This window comes from Photinus pyralis, unplaced genomic scaffold, assembly GCF_008802855.1.
Source record: "Photinus pyralis isolate 1611_PpyrPB1 unplaced genomic scaffold, Ppyr1.3 Ppyr1.4_LG6, whole genome shotgun sequence".
In the NCBI taxonomy this organism is placed as follows: domain Eukaryota; kingdom Metazoa; phylum Arthropoda; class Insecta; order Coleoptera; family Lampyridae; genus Photinus; species Photinus pyralis.
This window is the reverse complement of record NW_022170663.1, coordinates 9480320-9507305: the sequence shown is the minus strand read 5'-3', so window position 1 is coordinate 9507305 and position 26986 is coordinate 9480320. Positions and strand designations below refer to the sequence as shown.

The 26986-nt window shown below is 36.2% G+C and overlaps 1 protein-coding gene across 1 annotated transcript in view; it reads left to right on the top strand.

Annotated features, from left to right (window-relative positions):
* Positions 1–25006, top strand: part of LOC116173143 (bestrophin-3) — a 30578-nt gene extending 5572 nt beyond the window's left edge. The window contains exons 2-8 of the mRNA XM_031490434.1: positions 3372–3543; positions 3728–3857; positions 13058–13296; positions 19685–19924; positions 23521–23757; positions 23809–24070; positions 24118–25006. Coding sequence (XP_031346294.1) covers positions 3424–3543; positions 3728–3857; positions 13058–13296; positions 19685–19924; positions 23521–23757; positions 23809–24070; positions 24118–24965 — 2076 coding nt within the window. The 5' untranslated portion in view covers positions 3372–3423 and the 3' untranslated portion in view covers positions 24966–25006. The remainder of the gene's footprint in view (positions 1–3371; positions 3544–3727; positions 3858–13057; positions 13297–19684; positions 19925–23520; positions 23758–23808; positions 24071–24117) is intronic.
* Positions 25007–26986: the final 1980 nt, after the last annotated feature.

Genomic DNA, 26986 nt, shown 5'->3' with positions numbered 1-26986 from the left:
CTGAATTTGATGAATCACCAAGTAGGGAGTTGCAAACATTTTATAATGCACGGTTTCCCAATCCACAAAAACGTGTATTACATGAAATTCCCATGACCTTTGGGGTTTGCTTGACAACTGATGTTTTAATTACGACGTATAATGCTCGCAGGTACTGGTAACAAGGTAGGTGGTTATTTTTCGAATTTTCAAAAATGAATAATTATTTACAAAATAATTTGGGTTGTTCTTTTCTTCTGGATATATAGAGGCCATAATGTTGATTTTGGCTTGGTGGTCATTGCTTTTATTATACAGGCAGTTGCAACTAATCCAGATCCACAATCTTCAATTTAGCTGAGTTATTTCCCCAGCTGTCCATACTTTGAGCTACTTTTGACTGAAAATACTATTGATGGAGAAAATGCAAATTGTTAATCTTTTTTACTTATACGTTTTTCCAGTTTCTATAGCCTTATGCGTTATTACATTTGGGGTAATTATGTAATTTAATTAATTTAACGAGTGACGACATTTCAAATTGGGAATGCAATAATTTTATGAGTTCCAATGGAAATGACGTCAATCATGATTGTTTCCTTCTTCCCATGTACGCATTTAATTGTAGATTCAAAACAAATTTGGCAGGTAGATCTGAAGATATAAGAACAAAACACAATTATGCAGAAACGTATTTCTAATAACTGTTGATTTAGAACAAAAACTCTTATTTAAATATTATACACGCAGTTTTAAACAATAACACTTTTTAGTATAATACTAATTTCGAGTTCGTGGACAATCTAAAGGGTGAACTTTTCTAGGATGTTGCAATCATTTGTGAGGAACTGTGTGGTTCAGGATAGTTTTAGAGAGGATACGGCAACCAAGCGATATTACTGAACATAGTCGGGGGACATACTGGGGTTCGAGGGTTGAATTGGCCTATCTCGCCTTGGATACCGTAAAAGACGATCAATGGGCAATAGAGGTGATGAGTCAAACGATTCTGTTCACCCTTTCTCATATTTTCTCTTTCGCTGGCAGAAGAGGTAATCGACTACGACTTGATTTACGATTTGACCGACAAAACTCCTACGGTGCAGAGAAGTACAGGTCCCAGTACAGGTCGGAGGCGGGGCGAAGCGAGCATCCGTATCCCGGCACAATAACAAAATTCAATTCTGACTTTAAATTCCGGATTCTAAGCAATTCAAAGTTTTTAGACTCTAACAGGATCACTTACCAAATTTTGAATACATTTGAAATGAACCTGAACTTGAGCATGAGACATCTATCTGAATCGTTAAAGGGATCGAATAGACACACAATTTGCATGATTTCACATAAATAAACTTTATTCTACGACCACAAATGAAATTAAACATAAACTTCTACTTAACAAAATTGGACTACAATAGCGCCAGAATAAATAAACCCCGCATATGCGTTCGATTCTCTCGGTCGATCAAACTTTAACGTCAGACGATCAATTTTCAAAGGACAGAAACTTGCACTCGAACTTGGCGAAAGGGCCCCTTCTAAACGCAAACTCCGGTATTTAAATGGACATCCTTCTTAAACAAATCGAAATTTTCTTGACGCCTGGCAAGTAAATAAACCAATGAAAGCTTCGCTACAGGGTGCTTTCTCCAGTCAATTTAAAATTATCTTATCTAAAATACAACATTTTCTACGAAAACAAACATTTGTTTTCCGATTAAAAGCCATCCTACATTAATCTTTTATAAAAATAAACGAAATTCAAATAAATCAAATCTGAACTGTCACAAATGAATTAACAAAACAAATTGATGGGGAAAATTGAGATCCTCAGCTTGATTTGGTTGCTCTTGACGCATGGTATTACAGCGCTTGTTGTAAACGGTTTGTTTGGAAAAGGACGGGATTGCTCAAGTCAGGGACAAAGCCATGGAATTAGTTTGCTCATATCTTGAAGATAATTCAGACGAATGTAAATGTTCTCTAACCGAATTGTTGAATTAAGTAGAAGAGGAGGATCGCTCGCAAGATGTTAGAGCAGTCAAAAGCCTTCTGCGATCCCAAAAACGCAGACACGCAAGAGCAACGTCTCTGAATGGTAAAAGCTGCTGGAGAAATCGTTCTCGAGCATATTGGCTCTGTTATCTAAGAAACACAACACTATCCATCCCCCGATACAGACTTAAAAGAACATGCTTCGGTATTTTTCAAATTTGAAGCCACCAAGAACAAAATCCGCCATGTAAGTGACCGGGTTTTTGTGGGGCGTGATTTAAGTCAGGGAATCAATGACCTGCGCTACAACTTATTTGTGAAAATGAGTAGCAATGCTAAATTCAACCTTTCAAAATTGCCCCCGACATTGCTCACGGCCTCCATCTACTACGAGTGTACCACTAAATCGAAGAGTGGTTGCAAAACTCCTTGCACCCCCTTGAATGGGTTGGAAACGAGAACCCTCAGGCATAATTCCCGTTGCTATGGGGACGACTCAGTACTACCATCCTTGCTTCATCCCATCCAAAAAGGCTGCAATAGAGCCTACACATGCTGGAGGGCACCAATATTTGCAAAAACTGTAGGGGAATCGGCTGCAACAACATTGTACTGAGCTGGACAAGGGGGATAAAGAAGATTGTACAGATACCGATCTGAAGGAGGTTAAGGGCAGTGATATTAATCCCATCATAGATGAAGATGGGGACCCCTTTCACCAGCGGGTCTCCCTTCCCCCATAACGACGAGGGTTGTAATTTCCAACTTGGCAAAGGGCACCATTTTGTTCTTGTAGAGAGAAATCTCACCAAAAGGCGGATGAAAAACTAAAGTCAACGGCATAAGATGTACAAGGCAACGGGAAACCGCAAGGGGTCAAGATTAAAGAAACCTTGGATAACAACAAAAATGATGAATGTTAATGTCTTGAATCTTAAGGGAAGAAAATGGTTGTTCCTCGAGTAATATCTATATCTATTTCTTCATAAAGTGCAGTTTTTCATCAAAATAACGCGTGTGGCAAATTTCTGTATGTATAAAAACTCTCAAAATAAAAAGTGCCTAAATTGAACTACAAAAACATAGCTTTCATTTAGGTTTGATTCGTGTAGTAGAGTTTTCTGCCGAATGAAAGTTTGAGTAACAAACTGGTTCAACATTATTTATTGTTCTAAATCGACCAGTAAAGCATGCCCAACTCGTAACCTCCGACGAAATGTAACTTTTTGACCTTTTCCATGATTTCTAGCTTTCATAACAGATGTTAAATTGTATTCTGCTATGCATTTAATGTATAATAGGCGAAACGTTACTTCCCGGTGTTGCCGTGAAAGCACAACGTTATCCAAAGTCTCGAGTGTGTACCAATTTCAATGTATTTCCTTTCGTTTCAGATTATTCGAAAAAATTCGTATATATTTCGGACAACAAAGTGAGACTATACCAATGTCCTTTGTGTTAGGGTTTTACGTATCTTTAGTAGTAACAAGATGGTGGGATCAGTACAAAATGCTGCCTTGGCCAGATACTTTAGCGTTATTTTTAAATGCGGCCATTCCAGGCGGGGTAAGTACGCACAAATCCACTCCCCGTTTTTGCTTTGATCGGTCTGTGTAATTGCCATGCAATTGTGTGATGAAATATGGGTGCGATCGTAGTATGCCATTCAGGAAAAACTTGCATAAATGTTTATATAAATTAATCGAAGTTGTTTTATTAATATAGAATTGAAGGTTGTAATTTGTTTCAGGATGAAAGACAAAGACTGATGAGAAGAAATATAATTAGATATATAATTTTAGCGTTCGTCATTACGATGCAACGGGTGTCTCTTAGGATTAAAAAAAGGTTTCCAACGTACCAACATATCGTCGACTCAGGTGAGTGATAATTTTTTTAAAAATTGTATTGCTGATGTTAAATAGACATTATTATTAAAAATGGGACGCGTAGCACGAAATAAAATAAACTTCAGAAACGAAAACAATATTGTTTCCAAGGAAACGACGGGTTAACCTAAGCTTGCTATTTTCGACGTAAAAATTCATAATTTTCTGAAGTTTTATAATGATTTATATGGCTTCTTGTATAGAATAAAATTTGGTTTTATACACGATGATAAAGGGAAACCAACCATCTCCTTAAAGTTAATTCACTCGATGGTTAGTTTTGTATAGTAAATTACGATTCAACAATATGGTTTTCGTTCTATTTACCCTACTTTCTCAGCTCATTTAAATCCATTACATCCGAAAATCCCTTAATTTTTTTTGCTTTTGTTACATCAAAATGGAAATTAATTTCCCTCTGGCTGTGCTCTGCACGGACCGGTTATAGAATCTTCGCTGATATTCCGCGTGGAAAACGTGTTTGTTATTGTTTGTTGTTTCCTTTCTTAGAAGTGCTGAAAAATCTTCGTCCGCAGCACAAAGGTAACTTGATGTAGATGATAGTAGCGATTTCGCTCTCGTTTGTTACAATTATAAATTTACATGCTATACATTCAAGTACATGTGAGTGACTGAAGAATTGGGGAAAGTTAATAGCGAACATACGAAATTAAAAAGCCAAAGGTTTAAGAAGTTAATAGAATAATAGAAAAACTATAAAATGAAACAAAGCGGTGCAGTTAGATATTTGAAGAAGTGAAGGGAAATGAGAATGACCTAATAATTATTAATCTACACGCGCTCGCATCAAGATAGTTTTTGTAAAGTATAGAAAATCCACACCGTTATAATACAAGAGGAAAAGACAAAATATTAATTCTTAAACATCATTATACGTATTGTAAAAAGTCACCCTATTATATGGCATCTAAAATGTATAATAAAATTGGCTACCTGATGACCTGACAAACTCTCCAGGAAAATGCTTTTATTGATGTAAAAGTTTGTACAGTTTTATACTTCTATAGACCAACTTGATTTTAAGTTGCTCCATTGTTTGTCAAATCTTATATATTTTTAAGCGAGCTGTGGTGGCGTGGTGCGTTGAGGCGAGTAACTACTGATTTTTATTTGGGATGTGATTCACTACGGAAGCTTTCCCATAATTTTCAAAATGTCTTTGTCGTTAAAACTGGAACATAAATTGTATGGTTAAGTTATTTGTAATTTTTATAATGGATACTGTCCGTCAAATATATTATATTATTATTATTAAAAGTTCGAATGGTACAGTTCAAGCGTTTTTATCTAGGCGTGTGCACTGTACAGTTAATAACTTCACCTCGGCAACGGATAACGAATTTTGTTTCTACTGCCCGGATCATCATCGATAAGTCACTAATTATAATTGCCCTCCAAAACCACGCATCCTCAATAAACAACTTCCGTATTTGAGGAGATATTTGATCGAAATTTGTATGGTACGTTCCTCTAATACAAAGTACCAAAAATGGAAATGGAAAAAAGAAAAACGCGAAGAACTTAAAGTGACAGAAGAGGAAGAATACCGGAAGATTAACGTGAAAGAAATCTGAGAAGAATGTGCGGGGGAAGCTGAAAAGTAACTTGAGGACCTTGAGTGCGACTTATGAGAAAATCGGTTGGCATAGGTAGTGAACGTGCTATGGGTCTAATGCTCAGATAACGTTCGTTGTTGCAACATTGATGCGAATTTGCGACTGTGGCTCATTAAATTCGAAGAAATAAAATCATTGTTCGCTTTGTTTTGACAAGCAGGGCGAGCGTGTCAAATCAAAGTTTGAAACGGCGGTTTCAACATAGTCGTCAACAAGCGTGACATATTCGCAATTAAATTTTGAGATTAACAATTTATACTGTCCATAGGAAAATTTAATCGACCCCGAATCAAACGATTAAAGTATACCAACCGTTCACCAACTGAAAATAATCAATTTTATGGTGTCTATGACAAATTAATGCTTAAAATGCGAGCGACAAGGCAAGCATAGGTTGGAAAGATACACTTTAATTATAATAATTCGATTGAGTAATTGACGGGTTATGTTAATCTATAAGCAGCGTAAACACTGGGGATAAGTAGCAGTTGTGTTGATCTGTTTTTGTGGTAATAAATGGGGTTCAAGGTAAATCTTGTGAAGGTTGTTCGAAGGAGTCCAAAGAAATTCATCTTGAAACGTGTAATTTTTAATTGTAGGTGCTAGGAGGAGATGGCAGGGACCCAATTTGCAATTATAAATGCATGATATTATAATAACACCTATCGGTAGTAATTAATTAATTAAGTTTCAATCGTTGCTTTTACTGCCGTGGTCAGTGTAATTACGACAGTATTACGAAATGGAAATGCAATTGTAATGTTACTACCATTTAATGAAGTTGAATCATCGCGATTTTATTGACGCATAGGTTACTGCTCAGTATTACACTAAAAACCTACATTATTATTCTGCAGCAGAAAAATAGATCATTTACGTCAAACCGTAGAACTCAATTTACATAAAATTTTAGAGATCAATACCGAAGGCAAACTTCCTACTAAATTAACATATTATAGGTGCATGTTTTCAAATTGATATGAACAAATATGCTTACCGTCAGTACTAGAAATTTACCTTTTTTATGAAGGCTCTCTCAGTGTACCTAATACAGAGAATTAGGCGATTGCTACTGCTTTCACTGAATCTTCTCTTGCGGCTATAACTTAAGCAAATGGAGAACACAACAACGTAGTATATGCAAGCGTAGGTATAAAATCATGGCCCTATAAAACGCGCCTTCTATATATACTTTTGAATGTTAAAGTCACTGGAAACTAAAATTTATTACACTGTAATAACGCATTGCTGCCTGCAACACACAAGGGGGTCTTACATTATGCACATTTAAACCCCTCTCACTGTAGCCCATAATTTTATTGAATTGTGGAGAGTAAGTGTATATTTGCTTTTTAGTAATATTTCAGGCTGACAGATTTTAGAGTGGTGAATGTAGAAAATCTTTAAAATAGTTAAAGGTACGCAATATTCTTATCCTTTATAGGATAAGATCTTTAAATTCTTTTGATTTTTGAAGAAATCTGATTCTTCTGATTCTTGGGGTGCTTCGGTTTTGCCGGGTTCTTCCAATTTTTAGATTTTTAACATTCTTCGGGTTGTAACGGTAGCTTTCAGATTTTTTCGATTTTTAGAGAGAGGAAATGTTCAATTTTGTGAAAGTTTGAGTGGAATTTACATATCGTAGAAATTCACAGAGTATTAAAGTTTAACGGGTTGAATTGCTTTTCCAAATGTATAATATTCTTGGTGGAAATTCAAAGAATAAGTTTGTCAACCGCGGTGCAAACGTGGTTTTTTTTGCGTCAAATGGAGCATTGTTTCTTTATGGGTTTTGGAAGCTTCTCGAGTCGAAATACTCGAAATGTCTGGCATCTAAAATTAGTGCTATTGGGTTACATTTGCTACCTCAGCATGAGGCACTCAATCAGTAAGATTTCGATAGTTCCTTCTTTGTTTCGTTTAGGAACGTCCGAGCGCTTTAAACATTGGTACACAAGTTCATAAGGATATAACAAACGGCACTATTTAGTTACGTAGACTATTGGGGCAAAAAGTTACAGCCCAAAAACCGCCCAAACCTAAAAAAGGTTTTTTACAATTTTTGTTTCAAAGAACATATGAATGTCCGGCTTTCTGTGGTAGTAAATATTCCTTAATCCTCAAGCCACAGTGCAGATGCAAAAAATTACGCATGCGCAACCCAAATTTCGTATTTGCACAACTCAATTTTTGATTTAAATGAAATTCTGTATGTAGTCACCTCGAGTAAAAGTGAAATTAATGCGAACACTTAGTAAAAATACACTGTTCGAGAGTCACCTCAATATCTCTTTTATCCTCCTCTGCTTTCGGATACTTATTTTAAATTAATTTTTATCCATACATTACGAGCTATTTAAGAGCAAGCAATTGCAATTTTATAGAGTCAATCTTAAAAGAGCAAATATACATAAGCACTTTGGAAGGCAAGGTCTATTCGGATGTCGCTCCTCCTCTCTTTTCCTTTATTTATTTCAAAGTAATTTTTATCAATGAATTACCCATTTCAGAGCCTTTATTTGCAATCAATTCTAATTTTTGGGCTTTACTAGTAAAAGGTAAAATCATCGTTGAGGTAGCCTGATCTATATTCGGACCTAGTCCCTTCTGTGTTTCCCTTTACTTATTTCAAGTTAATTTTTATGTACGAATTACGAGCTATTGAAAAGTTTTCTAATTCTAATTAGCTCCACCCTCAAAGGGACAAATAGATATAAACGTTTGGAGCGGGCAGGTTCATTTCAAAGTAGCCTTTTTTCTGCTTACCTTTAGATATGTCAAATTAATTTTTAATCATGAATCACGAGCGATTTTAAGAGTCACTTATAAGTAATTTTAATTTTTGAGCTCGACCCCTATAAAGCAAATATACATACTCCTAATCGCAATGACAAACGGTCACTAAACCACCCACCTATCCAGCTATCTCAATTAAACTCATGTACTAACAAAATCTTTTACATGAAATTTTTGTCTGTAAAATTTTCCCAAGGCACTCCCGATATCTGTTACTAAGAAAAATTTCAATATTGAGCCCTAACCCTATTAAGAGAAGCTCAGCAGCCTTGATCATTCCCACAATTCCAAAGAATTATTTAACAAATTTTTTACCACTTGACATCATCTTGGCTACCAATAGAAAAATTTCACATGAGAACTCTTATTTAGGTGTAATTTGGGCTCGATTAAACACAAAAATAATCATTTACAGGCGAAACAAACTGTATTCAACATAAATCAATCAATAAAGGTGAAATTAAAATAGGCACACAGGGCCGGATGACAAACTTCACTACACGATTGCGTTTGGAAAGCGATTGCAAAATATAACAACGCGAGTTCCGGTAGTTATATTGTTTAAAATGAAAAAAGTTTGAAATATAGTATATTAAGATACAAGTGTATAATCAAGTCTTTAAAGCACGCGCAACGAGTTTAAAGGCACGACGCAAAGCGGAGTGCCTTTAACGTTGCAAGTGCTTTAAAGACCAATTATACACGTGCATCTTATAGTATTTTTTATTATACCTGCAGTATAATTTAAAAATAGGAAATACAATGAAATCATATTGACGTTATACTCGAATACATGTCTAATTAAGTGGGCTGGGTGTTCGTAATTTCACGATTGCCATGGAAATGTCACTTGACGTTTGCTTAAAAAATCATCGTCAATGTGAATTAAACGATTTCCGTTGAAAAAGATAATACGTCGTCCATTAAATCGCTTGCTGTAAAATCTAAACAAACGTTGGTAGGTGTAAAATCCAACTCCAGTAAAGCCTATTATAAAGAATATGAAAAGTTGTTTCCATGGATGAATAGGAAGTTACGAATACAGTCTTAAATGCATCCATAATGCTGGCATATATGAAGGAAATGTCAAAGGTATTTAAATCTTCTATATTTTGGTGCATTCATTCAAAACTTTAAAGCAATGCTGCGATTAAAAAGTGGAACAGATTTGGAAGCATACCCTAAATTACGCGCGTTTGTGAAAGCTTCAACCAAAGGATAGGTACAAAAGCCAAAGAAATGTTCTGCATTTACAGAAAGCGACCTAAGAGGATTTTTTTATTTCATCCAGATGACAGTTTTAAAAGTCATACTTGAAGTATCGTTACTTAGCAACTTTAAAGCACGTGTGTTTTAAAGGCCCTTTTTCGCACGCATTTGAGTGTTTAAAACGGAGATTGTAGTTCAGGTATAATAAAAAATAAATTCTAACGTGTCGGTTTATATACGCAGCAAAATTAAAAGGACGTAATAGACAGTTTACGTAGAGAGATAAAAAAAACTGCCGCATTTGGTACAAAGCAATTTAAGAACCATTGTTAAAACTGCTGTGTTCGCGCCAAACAACGCGCTGCGATAAGAACGTAATCGCGCTGCTAAAGACACTAGTTTATATATAGTTTAATTATCGGAACTGTGAGTCATCGGAATTGTGACAATAACACTAAAATACGTACTATCAACAACAAACGATGACTTCACTGCCAGCATTTAATAGCTCAGGATTTGACAATTATAGTTATATTATGCAAACACCACAGATCATTCCACAACAATTCATGAGTCGACCATTACCAACAACAAGCTATAACACACGTATGGCGCAAGAATATCATACATATAATCCTACAAAGACAGCGGGATATATCTGAAGATGAACAAAATGCCTCACAAGCAAAAAGGCAAGGCAAAAAATAAAAGGAACCAACAAATGTGAGCAATATTAGCAGTATATTATCAGACCAAACCGAAGAAAACTTACAAAACAACCCATCAGCAACCAAAAGTCGTAAACCCCCAACCCACCCGTTTACATATAATAGGGAGTAACAAACTATGCGGAAATGGATGCAACCCTCAATAACATAACAGGAACGGAACAAATGTACCACCAAATGCTTGGCACCTATAGAAAATTGGTGAATTACCTGAAAGACAACAAAATGATACACCACACATAGCAACTAAACGAAGATAGAGCCTACAGAGTGGTAAATGAAAATGAAAAATCTATACCATACCATAGAAGTAAAAGAAATCGAGAGCGAATTATTGAAAGAAGGAGACAATGTCCGAAATATAATAAACGGGAAACACAGAATAACAAAAGAACCATTAAATTTATTTTTTGTGGATTTAGAGCCATCAGAAAATAACACAAGGACAAGCATCTACAACAGAAGACAAAATAAAATAAGCCAATAGTAATAGAACCGCCAAGAAAAGCTAAGGGAATAATCCAGTGTTTGAGATGCCAACAATGTGGCCATTCTAAAACATATTGCAACAGGCCATTTGTCTGCGTTAAATTTGGCGGACAGCACAGCACCACCATTTGCAAGAAACCAAAGGACATCGCATCCAGATGTGCTGTAGGAAATGTTGCCCACCCTGTTAATTACCAGGGGGTCCACGACCGGACAGACGGACAGAGGGACACCATCGACTCCCCTATAAAGCTTGCATCGCTTTGCTCTGCCGCTTAATAAAGAGGGATTCTCATTGGAGAAGTGGCCTACCACGCCACTAGAGCTTCGGGGCCCTTAAGTGAACAAGATAGCTTATAAAAATATATGTAAATTCTGATTGCTAATAAGTATAATACAAAAAATTATGTATAATTAAAGGGTTGAACCTTTAAGAAAAAAAATGTTCTTAATTTTTAATTTAATTGAGGTTTAAAAGTCAATTAAGAAATTTTGTGGTTTGAAAATTCTTAAAAAGCTCAACTTAACTACAGTCAAAGCCGTTTTGCCGTTTATGAACCCACAAAAAATTTTATTTATTTAAAAAGAATAGATTTTTGTATAGAAAGTTATTTCTGTTCAGAATTAATCGAAGAAAACTTCCGATCTAGTGGATTCGTTACAATGATATTTTAGATAAGATGTGCATTCAGAATTGTGTAATGATTGGTTATGAGATTCGATATTAAGTTCAGATTAGTTCCATTAAGGATGTGGCCATAATGATATGTGTGTGAATTTGTGAGCAAGATGAAGTACATATTGAAGTCAAATTTTAGGAAACTCAAGGGGAGAAATCTTGAAAAAATCAACCAATCATAGTCAAATTTTAGCTCGCCGTTGGGTTGGTCAAGTAATAAATGTTTGCTAAAGAATCTATGGGTACTTAGAAATCCAAAATTTTCAACCCCTTTATAATGCCAAATCTTGTTGCAATAAGTTACGCAAGCGCACATGATATTAGCGTGTTTTAAGGGATGATTAGTGTATATTTCTTATAAATTGGAATATGTAGACAATTTTTAATTTTTACGGACGACTAACTTTGAAAATTCGAAAATAGAGAAAGTGAAGACCAAAAAATGTTTGACAACAATAACAACGTTTAACTGATAGAAATTTTCTCTGTTACGTTTACTGGATTATTGGCTACTTATTCACAAAAGTGGTGCTTCTGACACCGGAAACATACAAAATAGAGATATTGGCCAACTAAGAAAAGGGATTGTTCCAAGTTCGTTTTTTGCGTCAAAATGGTCCTATACACGAAACATCTGCACTTATTTTAAACAGAACGTTGAATGTGGAGGTTAAGGACCATAAACTGTACTTCAAAGCTTTGTCGGTACCTACGTAATGGAATAAATTAGTTAAATTGGACCTTTGGTCCGTTAATAGGCCAGAGCTCGCTGGCTGTTCGGCTTAATTAAAATTCGCGTATCCCTGTCGTAAATTCATTTCTTTTATTGGAAAAGTCGCACGCGGCCATTTGCATAAAATATGATTTAGTGTTACAACAGAGAATTTTAATATACCAAAAGTCATGGGTGAGGTGAGATCATTGAACAATGGGTGTAATCAGAATCTTTAGTGCCATAGCAACACGCGAGAAAATCGAGAAAATTAATGGAGAAACTGTTGCTTATATACCGATTAAATAAGAATCCGTGCACGTATGTGTATCAAAACGTGCACGCACCAAGTGCAATAAACTACAAAATGTGGTACACGAATTAATATTCCGCTCCCGAATTTTCAAGCAGATAATTACGCCTAAATCTTCTCCAAAATCGGTACTGTACCCGTTTAACGTAAATGTGCAGCTCTAAATACCTATGCAAATTTTCGTCTGAGCGTTGAACTTGATCTTTATTATAAACAACCACCCACGAACCACCTTTGAAAAAATGGCTACATAAATTAAAGTCGTTACATCACAATGAACCACATACGCGTGTGTCGCTAGAAAGAGACTCTTACAACTTTTACCGTAAAGGAATTTGAATTATTGGCGTCAGGTCATGGCGCCTTTTTTTCTCGCGCAGCCCGCGTAAAAATCTAGCTTTCCAGCTCTACTTCTTCACCTGTGTATATCTAAATGTTAATTCGATTAACTTTCTACTGTACGGTTCTGATTTGACAATAATAATTACGAACGGAACGCTACTACTCGATATGAATGGGGAAAATTAGGTTTGTGGCCTGACGCGCCGTTGAAATCTCCGCCTGAATGCCAATGCAATTTATACGGGACGGATTTTTACGTATATTTTACGCGTTTCTTTGGTTTCAGGTCTTATGCTGGAGAACGAGAAGAAGATTTTCGAACTGATGGACGTCAAGACGCCGATGTCGAAATATTGGATGCCGCTAGTTTGGGCGACCAACATCATCAATCGGGCGAGAAAGGAGTCTCTGATAAAAAGCGATCAAATTGTGCAGACCCTTTTGACTGAATTATCGGATATTAGGAGACGATTGGGTGGTTTGATTGGTTACGATACGGTGTGCGTTCCGTTAGTTTACACACAGGTAAGATGCGATTTTAGACTAGAAACTGAAGTTAAATTTTAATTACCTAGAAACGTGCACTCAAGGTATAATATTAACGGACAAAAAAATTCATCCTTCCGCCTTTTATTTATAAAAATAATCACCTTGCAATTCGAGCGATTGAGATATAGAGGGATGTTTCTAAATGTGAGGTAAACACGGAAGGGGATAATTTTCGGCTTATTTTATGCCTAAAGGTTCATCTAAAGATATTTCTGCAAACATTTCGTTACCGATACAGGGTGTTATAGTTCTACCGTACATTTTACGATATAAACCTTCAATTTATAAACGTATGCAAACACAAGATACAATTTTCAATGCCAACTATCAAAATTAATAAAAAGAAGTGATTATCTAATTAAAACCATTTCAAAAATCATACTTCCATTTATCTATAACTACCGCAAATTGATTTTTTTTCTCGATACGAAAAAATTACAAGAGACAAAAAAGTTTCCTGTTTCAGAATTTACCAGTGGCTTATTGAAAAAGATTTCAGGGGTAGAAAAAAACACCTTGCATTTGAAGACTGCATGCAGGAAGTCCCAGGAACTCAGATCATCTGCTGATTCATCGCTTTGTTGTACCAAAAATGGAAACTTAAACAATTATATGTGTAGAAAATCTCTCGCAGATCATTACACAAAGGTTAATAGTTACGAAAAATGAGGTTTCTGTCGCTTTTTGTTGCAAGTTCAGATTCAGATTCGATATCTAAAATTCAACATACAACCTCTCTAATAAAAATTCAATGTGACTGGATTATAGATTAAACATATGGGCTTGAGCACAACATACATTGAGCATTAAGAGTTGAATGATATTAAGTCAATTACAATAAATTTAGATTAAGTTCTTTGTATTGAAAGTTAAAGGTGTGCAAACGATCAATAATTCATAAACATTCAATGAGAAATTTTGCAACAACAGCACTCCTACGAAAACGATGCCTGTTCATTTTCAATAATACTCCAATATTAGTTGATCAATTTGGGCACGTACGCACATTGTTTGTGTTATCACGCACAGTACAATGACACATGTAAACGTGCGTGTTTGTTGTTATTATATGCAAGTGAATACCACGCGCTATTTACAAAATACCGATACCTCGTGTGCTAATAAACATAAATTTCTGATTCCAGGCGATCAGTGAAAACTCGTGCCATTTATTCCTCGATTCACCGTCCGTAAATAGGAAAGTTCTTCAGACGTTTCACACTTTCAATTGATACCTTTATAAATATGAAATTTTTCTAGCAGCTGTGTAATCTCGTATCACTTTTGCGAGTTTAAATTGGTTTTCTGGTCTTTGGATCATTCACAAAATCGGAATGTAATTAGAAACAAGCCTCAAAAGTCTTTACAATTTTTATATTTATAATTCTGTCTGAACGTTCCCGAGAAAACTTCTAGAACTTAAAAAAATGAGTCCCGAACCTCCTTCCCCTATAATAAGTTTACACATCAAGATGACGAAATAATAAATAAATACTGTGTAACACCTACATACGAGACAGTTCAGTGGTTACCTCTGAAACATTGTAACGAATAAGTGCTTCCCATCCAACTCTTAATCTGCCGCTCTCTTTTTGGAATGATATTTTAAAGATACATTCGGCTTTGTATGCGGTAAATTCTCCACCAAAGTAGTCGTTCCCAGATACAGATTCATCTCGGGATATTATCGTCTTCAGGAGATTCAGTGCTGGACTTCTCGAACAAACATTTTCTAAGGCAGAAGGGAAATATTTTTATGGGAAGCGTTTCTAAGAGAATTATCCCTTTCCCTTGGAGACTACAAGTGAACCCTATAGAGAGAATAAAGTGTCTCAGATCGAATGAGATTGTATGTAAATCAAAGAGCATATAACATACTTTTTGGTTAAATGCAACACATTCTAGGAAACTAATATTTCCGTGGATGTAAAAGTATTATAAACAGTTTAATTCAGAAAAATTCTTATTTCGATAGGACAAACTCAACAATGATATTAAAATTAAATTCGAAATGCCGGTTACTGACGGCAATATTGTCTTTTATAAAATGGGCTTCATATTGCATTTTGACGTTAGTCCAGGAAATGAAGGTTTTGCCCTGCCAATTAACTTGAAATTTTGACAGTAGGTAGGGAATAGCCTAAGGATCAAAATCTATATCATGCCAAAGGACGCTTTCCCCCTGGGGGTGGGGTGGTAATTTTTTATTGTAATTTTTATACAGAAATAGATAGAAGAATTAATTCTAAGCAAAAAAGTGTTCAATACATTTTTTTAGAAAGTTAATACTTTCCCAGTTACCTATTCGCGACCGAAAGTATACTTGAGTTTTTAACAGAAAAGATCAAAGTTTTTAATTGGTTATTCGTGAAAAACTCGAAAAGTATGCATTTTATAAAAAAAACAGTGGAGAACAAAATCGTAGCTTTTAAAACAACAAAGAAAATTGTTTTTTAAATAATTGATGTAGGTATGACCAATACGAACCGAGTTTTGGCTTGTTAAAGGTTAGCTATTGTTCGTCAAACGCTAAATTAGAGAGTTTCACAGTCAAATAACGGCAAAACCATACATTTTTCGAGAAAAACTTGTAGAATATTCTTTAAAGTACTTAAAAAAACATTTCTTAGCATAAAAGTTAAGTGAGTTATGATGAAAATAAGGTATTAGATCCGTACTTTTTTGAGCGAAAAAATCAGCGCAAGCAACCCCCCTAATTACCACCCTCATTAAAATTATAGTCCTTCCCCTTTTTCAGTTTTCTCTGATACCGCATTATTAATACATTCTAGAAGTGTGACCAGTTTAGAAGACTTCATTTTGAAATAGGCTAAAAGTGAAAAACGAATTTGTGCAAAACAACTGGAGATACGTAAAAAATGCTACAGCATCCAATTGTAGCATTTTTAATTCCAACATTTTCCTCACCGGGAATTTTCTGTACGACAAAAATTAAAAGTGAGATATAGTCGTTTAAAACGTGTATTTATATGCGAGCACTACTTTGTTTTAACTTTTTAAGCTCACTCCATTTTAAAACTGAGAGTTTTAAAGGGATTTGGTGTAAATAGCCTTGTAGATCTTGTAAAAACCTACAAAATGGTTTTTTAATGCACTTTCAATTAGGATTGAATGAATGATTAAAAATAAACAAATCACAATTTTTTCCGAAAAATTCTGAAAGCACAAATCGAAGAATTATGCTACATGACCGGTATATATTTCGTATACTACACATTAGAAACTTACATACACACTTACATCCATTCCATACACACTATATAATGCATATACAGGGCGATTCAAAAAGAATATCATCACTTTGAAAATCTCAATTTTAATTAAAGAAACAAAATAGAACCATGGGTTATATCAAAATGAAGAGTATTAAAGTCAATCATTACTCAACTCATCTGAACCAAATTTTACTCACCTTAAGCTTTAATATGTAGTTTTATGGGTGTGGTAAGAAGGGGTAGATTTCACCCCTAAAAAATGAAGAGGGCCCATCGGCATAATATAGATGAGTGGAGGGTAATTTTAACGTAATCCCAAATTATCATGCGAATCAATGCATTTTGAAAAAATTGCCAGGTTTTACACTATTTTAAGTCTGGACTACATGGGTTAAACTCAGTTTTTTAAATTCCTGATTAAACACATAATACGAGCAAAATTTTTTGTCCAAAACCTAATTCATTTATTAAATCCTTCATAAAAAACTCTCCTTAAACATGAAAGAATTCATAGTAAAGAGATTTATGTCATCAATTATATGTCATTAATTATTTATCACCCTTAAAAATGGTCGTATGTTTGCAATCAAGATTTTATGAACGGGAATATTGTGAGAATGAGAAATATTTCCTCCTCATGAAAATTCATAATGCAGGTCGAAAATGTCTAAGGAAATCCGCCTTAAAAAAATTCGCCCTTCAAGTAAATATGGAAGTCCCCTTGGAAGTTTTGTGGAAAGTGAATTTTTCATTGGAGTAAGTTTGGACCAGAGATTCGAATATTCTGAAGAGAAATTTTTTTAAGCGAATTTTCTTTCAGAACCGAATATTCAAGAGCGAGTTTTTAGCAAATACTACTGAGACCAATGTTCTAAAATTCCGCAGAATTATATCCCAGATTTATGGGTGTGAATTTTCCAGGAAACGGCTTTTGTTGATGGACAATTTTCATGAATTATTTTCATTGCGACAAGTTTTTTATGGTCTTCTAAAATTCCAGTTGTTTGCGTTACCTATCTAAGTATGAAACCAAAATTTTCGAAACATATCAAAAGTAAGAGTTATACGAGGCCTATTCTAAAAATACGTAGATTGTATGAATTGAGTTATTTCCACGAAAATCCACTTGCCTCCATCTTCGTACCGATCAACTGATTATAAGGCAGTTTGTTGATTCCAATATAATTATCGGTTGTTGTGTATTTTTTTCGTTTGGCGGAATTTAGAATGAGTGGTTTGAACGAGCAAAACTGCTAAACTTCGATAAATATGTGAGCGAAACTTTTGACATGCTCAAGACAACTATACAATACCTATTGATAAGGGAGAAACTGAAATTAATGATAATACATTTTTCGGCAACAGAGGAAGACAGGGAAAGGAAAGGGATGGAATTAAATGTTTAAAAATCGAAAATGATGACACTTTGGAAGGGGGAGGGGGGTAGAATAAAAGAGTAAGAGAATTTAGATGTACCAGATAAAGAAAACTAAGTGGCGATGAGACAGGTGTGGGGCATAGAAAAGAAGAAATTCAGAATAGGTAAATACATTTTTGTGTTGGTAAGGGTGCTTATGTACGGAACGGTGATATGGGGGGGTCGGTCTAAACGGAAGGACACCAAATTACATAGGTATTAAAGGAACCAACAAAAATGGAGAAGGAAGAATAGCGTCGGGACGCAGGGCGGTAAGATTGGACGAAAGGAGTGAAAGAGAAAATGAATTAGTGAAAAGCTTGTGAACAAGGATAAACACAAAAGGAATTCTGGAAGAAAAAAGAAAAAAATTATGAAAGGAATGATACGGGTGGGCGAAGGCCCAAAGAAGGAGACAAATAGGGGAAAGGATGGAAGATGAACTGACATAATACAAAAGTACAGCAACGGAGGGTGAAATAGAGAGCTCACGAGGAAACAGTAGGTACAAGAACGTGATACGGGAGTGGTTGCCGAAATACCTAAAGGGTGGGAAGAAAAAATATCAAGATAATAGCGAGGTTTAGATGAGGAAACGAGGAGAAATGGAAGGGGAACTAGAGAAAAAAAGAAAATGCAGAATTTGTGGAGAGAAAGCGGAAGACGCACATGCTAAGGGAATGTAAAGCAATGGAAAGAGCAAGCGAAAGCAAGAGTGAAGAGGAGAGGAATGGATCAGGATGATTTCAGAAAAAAGGAAGAAACACAAAAATTTTAGTTTTTGTTTGTAGTTGATTTATTGTAAGAACCAAATGATAATAATAAAAATTGTTTGATTGATCCTAAAACTTTTCGGCAGAAGACACTCAGACGTCGATCTCCACCTTTCGGGAGTACAAAAAACTAAATGACATTCATATGATGCAATATCAAGGCCCACAAACGAATCAAGAAATTGTCAAAGTCATACTAATAAGTGGATTAGTAAGAGGTACGGGTACGTATTATTTTCGAAGAGAAGGGCCAACAGCAACTTAAGTAATCAAAAACATAATGCAGGTTACTGAATTACCTACAAGGAGTAAAAGGGCCTAATCACTTATAGAGCCAGAGAATAGTTAATAAAGGAATCGAATGGAAGATCTTCCACATGTAAACCCAAATACCTCCTTAGTAATTTAAATTCAAAATTTATATCGGTGCTATATGGCGCATTCTAAGTAGGAGTTTAATTTAACGTTTTGTGTACCGGAGATCTCATTGAGTGAACAAAGAAGAACTGAGATTTGCACAAAAACAACAACAATTTATTTTAAGGCATGCGGAAACGTAAAACTTTAAGTACCCAATTACAAGCATGAAATTCTGTCATTACACTTGGTATCCCTTTTTTTTATTTCACATCCCATTACCTTGACTTGAGGCGCATAAGTCTGAATCTCTGTCTCATCGTTCGATTTCCCAATCAATTTTTAATGAAAATCTCATTATGGTGAGACGATCCCGCAAAGAACCTACTAACAGTAAGGAAAATACACAAAAACCATACAGTTTTTTCTAAGGAAATCGACGAGAGTCAAGGTAAGCGGGTTCTATCCTAACCGGTCTCACGAATTGGTGATCGTGGGATAGTCTATCGATAAGTAGAACTTTTATGTAAATTTCTTTTAGCGCCCAATAAACTGTTAACAAAAAAATCTTTCATTCTCAGGTTGTAACGTTAACGTTGTACGCGTACTTCATCGCTGCGCTGATGGGACGACAGTTTATACCAGACGCGCCAAATTTGCATGAGAAGATCGAATCGCCCGATATGTACTTTCCGTTCTTCACCGTCTTGCAGTTTTGCTTTTACGTCGGATGGTTGAAGGTGGCTGAGGTATTGATCAATCCTTTCGGCGAGGACGACGACGACTTTGAGCTGAACTGGATGATTGATCGACATATCAAGGTGAGTATCGTGTAACGTGCAGTATGCATTTCTCTTCCATAAGTTGGACGCATCCAATCGTGGAACGATGGTAAAGAATTTTTAATATGGTGATTCGTACATCCGCCAGTTTTTGCATCATTATTTCAATTATTTCAAATTAAACTGGTGCTCTATCGCACCCAAAGATAATAGCCTGCATTATATGGTGTGTTAGTATTATTATAATAGGGTAGTTCTCGGTTTTCCCTTTTTCCAAGCTGCTGCTCCTTCAATTGAATCCTCAAAACCGATTATGTTGTTTTTTTTATAAATAATTATTACCGTAAGTAACACTTTGAAGGATAACTAGACTGCATTTCCTATTCCATACTGGTGTACTGGGTCTATATACACGTTTTACAAATCAGTAGGCAACAGGCTTACAAAATAATTAGCAAAGATCTACTTGGCGTAGGTCGTGGAGCAGTTTCGCTGTAGATTGAATCGAATGCCTTTGGAATGTTGGAGAAAACCTTGTGGTTTTTTATTAGTGGCCCAATTTCAGGCAATGGGCATTTATTGCACGAGTACGATGAGAAATACCTAAAATCGATTCGAGTAGAGTAGAAAAAAACCCAAAATACCATATGAGCTTACCCTGAATCCTTATTAAAATTTACTCCCATTTAGCTGGTGTCTAGGACGTAGCATCCATGTCTCGGTTCTTACATCGCACTAGAAAATATCGTGCCTTTAGACTGATGATGATATTTAATGACTTTTAAATCCCTAGAAACTGTTGTTTTATGTATTCATAAAAGCCCCTTCATGCCCTTCAAGATATAAAGGCTGTTAAAGATTTTTAAAAAGTACACAAACAAAAAATTTGGAAACTCTTTAAGATTACTAGCAATTTTTAAGAGCTTTAATAGTAGATTATATCACGAGTCAATACTGATAGCTATTATTCTCGAGGAATATTTACTAACTGAGCGAGGGAGTAAAATTCCGAGATTCTGCGTTGACTTTCGTAAGGTAAAGTTAGTGAGCACGACGCATATCCTCTTCCATACGCTAGCGATACCATAGAGAAACTGCGTGTTTGCACGATTTTTTACCACACTGGACATCAAATCTGCACTCTTTCAATTTAAGCGAATGCCATTTGGGACACACAACGTCCCGGTCACATGATAGTGTTTTATAGGTCGTGTCATTGGAGGTGATTTAGAGCCACATGTCTTTACTTTGATCAACATTCAAACATCTTAAGTAAAGTGCTTGTTAGACTCTTTAATGCCGGACTAACCCTCAGTAAAGAGAAATGTTGCTTTTGCACGCCATAACTTCGATACCCGAGGTACCTGGTGAATGGCAAAGGTCTTTTAGTGGACCCTGAAAGGGTTAATGCGATCCTAAAAATTCAAGATCTGATTTCCATAAAGTTCGCCGGATAGTAAGCATGTGTTCTTGGTATCGGAGATTTATCCCAAATTTCTCCCTTATAAATGCACCATTGAACATGCTAACACGAAAGAAAAGCAGTTACCAGTTTTGCGGGAGGTCCGTTTGTTAAGGAAAAGATTGTAACAGTACCTCTTCAGGGCACGTTTCTTAAGGTCTGTTGTCTGCAACTCTAAAACAACCCTTATGGGCTTTTGAAGGTGTTCGAAAAGTCTTAGACACTGTCGGGAGACTTCGAGAGACTTATGGAGGCCCTTAAATATTTATGCATGATTACATACCCTAAAAAGGTCGATTCTTACAACTTCTTAAAAACCCTTAAAAACTTTTGACAGAACTTTAAAAGCCTTTGGCAGGCTCATGGAGACTCTTGGAAGGAGTTGTAAACTATTTGCGACTCTTGAAGAGTTTCAGGTGCTCAAAAGCTTTTAAAGACTCTTCAATGTCTCTTAAACACATTTAAAGCGTGAGGATTTATTTTCAATGACCTTAGAAGAGCTTTGCAGTATTAAAAACATTGCATTGTGGATTCATAGAGACCGTGATTGAGAAAGCCTCCAAAAATCTCTTGGAAGGTCTTAGAAAGACTCTTAAAGATTAATAAACATTGCTTAAAGCTGGTGTCTTCAGGATTTTTAACAACTTGCAGATCCTTTATGTCATATAGGCTTCGAATTGAAAGTTTATGGTAGGCAAATCGTGATGGGTATTAATTACTTGAATTCTACAGGCCAAAATTACTTAAAAACCGTGTTTTACTGGTAGATCTACGACAAATTTTCTTCTTGTTAAATTTTAACGACATCTTAATGGTCTTAGCTCTGTTTCTGGTGTCTAGCCCCTAGAAGACCCTAACCATTTTAAAAACCATGTCTTGTAAAGTGGTAGAGTTCTTCAACATTTGTACAGGACCCCTAAAATCCATTGTATAGTTTTACAATCGCTCCCACTCCAGTGTAAACCCCCCCCCCCCAAAGAATTTCACCTTCAAAGAATTTTCCCAGGTTCTCCAGCAGCCGAAAAGGTATGCAAAATCGGGTATTGACATGCCCTCGCGTAAAGATGGAATCTCGCGCCGTCGGGTATCATGACAATAGCAACCCCTTTCCTACAACCCAATCCAACTACTAGTCACCCCCAAGAAAACCAAATCCAGTGCCCACCCAGAAGAAAGAAACCCTACAGTTTCAAGTGATGCAGCACCAAAATCCCCAAAATAAAGAAACCCCCCTCCCTGACTAAAAACGACACAAAAGCCCAAATTTTGACCCCCTTGCCGAAAAAGTGTAGAAGGAAACCCCCAAAAAGAAGGTACCTTTCCAACCCAACTCCACCATGCACTAGCGCAATGAAATGAAGAAGAAGTTTTTCTTGGCTCTTAGTAATTGTTCACGACACTAAAAGGCTCTTAAATACTTTTAATTATCCTTAAAAAAGGCTCTTAAGGCAACTAGAAAGTCGCCCTTGCTATTAAAAGCTTGGAGAGAATACATTTTGTGATTCTTAAACAGTCTTAAGCTTCTTAAAGTTTATTAAAAGTTTCTTGAAGACTTTTAAATGGTATTAAAGGCTTTTTAAGGTTAATGTTGGCTTTAAAAGCTGTGAAAGACCTCGACAAGAAGATTACAATGGACTCCACTTGTTGGTTTTTGAAGTATGTTGCAGACTTTCGAAACCTCTTGAAAGCTTTCAAAGTCTAACAGCCCCGTGGTGCATCTTGAAAGTTTTCGAAAGTTCTTTAAAGATTATTAAGTGCTATTAAAGGTCCTGAAAAACTGTAGAATACTGAAAGAGCTTTGAAAAATCTGAAAGGCTAATAAACGGCAACGTCGTTAAATTTTTTTGGAGGGCCACAACTTGCATTGATTTTAAAGTTCTTGAAAGACTGATTTTTGTAGATTTTTGAAGTCTTTATTAGAACACTTTAGGTCTTAGAAGGTCCTAGAAGTATGTCTCTTACACACTCTCAGAGTAGGTAGGTAAACTGTTTTGTAGAAATATTAAGGGTGTAAACCACCCCTGAATCCTCCACTTACACAAGGCGGGGTGAAGTGTAACTAATTGGTGGACATACGTTTAAAAATAAAGTGCCTAAGATCCCGAACGTCACATTAATTTTCCAGGAGAATCAAAATTGAGACTACCAATTAAAAAATGGCGTTTCTTTACAGGCTGGCTATATGATTGTAGACGAAATGCACGAAGAACACCCAGAACTCCTCAAAGATCAGTATTGGGACGAGGTGGTGCCCAAAGAGTTACCCTACACCGTAGCGTCGGAACATTACCGCAGAGAAGAACCGAAGGGATCCGCTGAGAAATATAAAGTAAAGTCAGCGGACGCAATGTACGCTAATTTGGTGACTCCCCATAGGAAGATAATGGTCGATGATGCGTACGCCGATTATGTAAGGACTGTATTTTAAAAAGGTGGCGTCGTGTAATTGTGTATCTTTTAGGAGAGCGTCGACACTCCAATTGTAGAGAGGCGTAAAAACTCGAATTGGTTTAGTCGGCAGATTTCGAAGACGCGAGCGTCGGTGCGATCTATGTCGACCGCGTATTCGTCTGGAGGTCTGTTCGCGCGTCATCGTGGCAATTCCGTATACGCCAGTCCGGAAACTGGACAATTGCCCGGACAGGTTCCTCCGCAAAAGATGTCGATTTATGATCGACTTGTCGGTCGAAGATCAAGTAGAACCCAGAAGCTCGCGAAACAAGGTAATTGACGTGACAATTGCGCAAGATCGTTAATCTTCTCATTTCAGGGGGAGGAAAGCTGAATGGTGGAACTGGCCCGATTAATGTCAAAAACAGACCAAGGATACCGACGCCGGATGTAACCAAGGAAGTAATCGACAAAGAAAGTCGCTTTATTTCCGCCCCAACACTACAAAACCAGATGCCTCCAAGCGTGGCACTAGTTCCTCATCATTTATCCTCTCCATATACTGGAGAGATGCCCGTCCTTCAGGTGGTGCTGTCTCCTATTCAGGAACTAGACGGTACCGGCTCTGTAAACAATACTCTCCACGCGGGCCAGCCAGGCACAGCGGCGCTTGCCCAGGCGGTTTTGTCTCCTGGACTAGGTCCAGTATTAACCACCCCCGTTAGTCTCCCTATGACAGTCAGTCAACTTACATCCCTCGGGCTAACGTCCAACGCAGCTAGTCCACTGCTAACCACCACCAACGTAAATATACAACCCAAAAGTCCCATATTCGTGCGCGCGTTTCACCCACCCACCCACACACCACCAGTACAGCACCACGTCGCACTCACAGAGCTGCACACACTAGACGACGAGACGGAAAGAAACATCAGCAGTCGAAGCAGCGAGGCATCCGCGGCGTCCGACGTCTCACACGCGTCAAAGGAAAGCAAAACCTCACACGCGTCAAACACGACGGCCTCAATTGCCTCAAAGAAATCGAACGAGTATGAAGACCACGAGGAGGTCATCAACAAGGGCGACTTAGTCAGCCTACTTCCCAGCATGTCCTCCCCAAGTTCGATCACCTCCTTCATATCGCACGAAGACAATCGAAGCAGGAAGACTTCGATAGCGTCCCAAAACAATACAGGTTCCGCAAAAAGAGGGGAGGTGTACGTTTAATACTATCCACTGAATTAATTTATTTGACGTTGAAATTGTATGCAGGGTAATTTAGTCATGATGGAATGCCTAGGAAATGCTTTCCTAAGAGGAAATTATGAGTACTTAGAATATTTATAAAGTGATACCTACTTATCTTAGAGTAATGTGATTTGTTGCCATGAAGATGTTGGCGTAATGTATGTATAGTTAATGTACTTCCAAATTGTAGGGTCTGAAATTAGGAATTTAGGTTCAACGTTTTGAAATTATAATTAAAGACTTGGATTACTTTTAAGGTAGAGAATTGAGAGTGCTATACTTTTTGATAAACTCCGCGTGTGTTTGACTGTAAGAATATTTTTTAGATTTGGGAATTAGAAAAGATGTGGATCTTGTCAGTTACATTCATGAAATATTATTTTGTTTGTGTTTTTATTAATAAATGCATTTATTTTCATTTACTATTCCAAACCTATTCTAAGGGCAGAGCTGGGCAGTATTCGATTTTGTAAATACTTTTTAGTATTCAAATTCATTAAAGTAATCAAATACTTTGTAATTAACTTTTGTGGAAGCAGTATTTGTATTTGTAACTCAAATACTTTCACAAATATTTAGTATTCGAATACTTCGCAAAGTATTTGGATACTTCGTAAAGTATTCGAATACTTCGCAAGGTATTTGAATACTTTGAGAAGTATTCGAATACTACGCATAGTATTTGAATACTTTGAGAAGTATTCGAATACTACGCATAGTATTTGAATACTTAACCTTCCCTTTTACCTCGCTTTTTACCAAAAAATCGACTACTCCAAAATTTCTCGGGAAAACACTTTTTCTTATTAATTTTCGTGCGTAGAATCCAAAACAATTCGTACTTTTTCCATCAGACTTCTCAATAAAAATTTATAGACTAGAAACCAATTTCGAAAGAAAATTCAAAGGGCTGTAACTTTCGAACAAGTAGCCCACTCTTGGAACTGTTTGAAATTATGGATTCTAGAAGCCACATTCTATAAGAAAATTTTTTCCGGGTCGATCTGAAACAATTTTTTTGTCGGACCTCAAAAAAAGGCAATGTATAACCTTCCTTCTTTACAAAAAATCGACTGCACCAAAATTTCTCGGGAAAACACTTTGGCTTATTAATTTTCGTGCGTAGAATCCAAAACAATTCGTACTTTTTCGATCAGACTTCTCAATAAAAATTTATAGACTAGAAACCAATTTTGAAAAAAAATTCAAAGGGCTGTAACTTTTGATTTAATAGCCCAATCTTGGAACTTTAAAATCATGGATTCTACAGGCCACATTCTATAAGAATTTTTTTCCGGGTCGAGCTGAGACAATTTTTTTGTTGGGCCTCAAAAAAAGGCAGTGTATAACCTTCCTTTTTTTCCAAAAATCGACTGCCCCAAAATTTCCCGGGAAAACACTTTCTCATATTAATTTTGGTGCGTAGAATCCAAAACAATTCGTACTTTTTCCATCAGACTTCTCAATCAAAGGTTATAGACTAGAAACAAATTTCGAAAAAAAATTCAAAGAGCTGTAACTTTCAAACTAGTAACCCAATCTTGGAACTGTTTGAAATTATGGATTCTACAGGCACATTCTATAAGAAAATTTTTTTCCGGTCGATCTGAGACAATTTTTTTTCGGGCTCAAAAAAAGGCAGTGTATAACCTTCCTTTTTTACCAAAAATCGACTACACCAAAATTTCTCGGGAAAACACTTTTTCTTATTATTTTTGGTGCGTAGAATCCAAAACAATTCGTACTTTTTCGATGAGACTTCTCATTCAAAGGTTATAAGACTAGAAACAAATTTTGAAAAAAAATTCAAAGAGCTGTAACTTTCGAACTAGTAGCCCAATCTTGGAACTGTTTGAAATTATGGATTCTACAGGCCACATTCTATAAGAAAATTTTTTTCCGGGTCGATCTGAGACAATTTTTTTGTTCGGGGCTCAAAAAAAGGCAGTGTATAACCTTCCTTTTTTACCAAAAATCGACTACACCAAAATTTCTCGGGA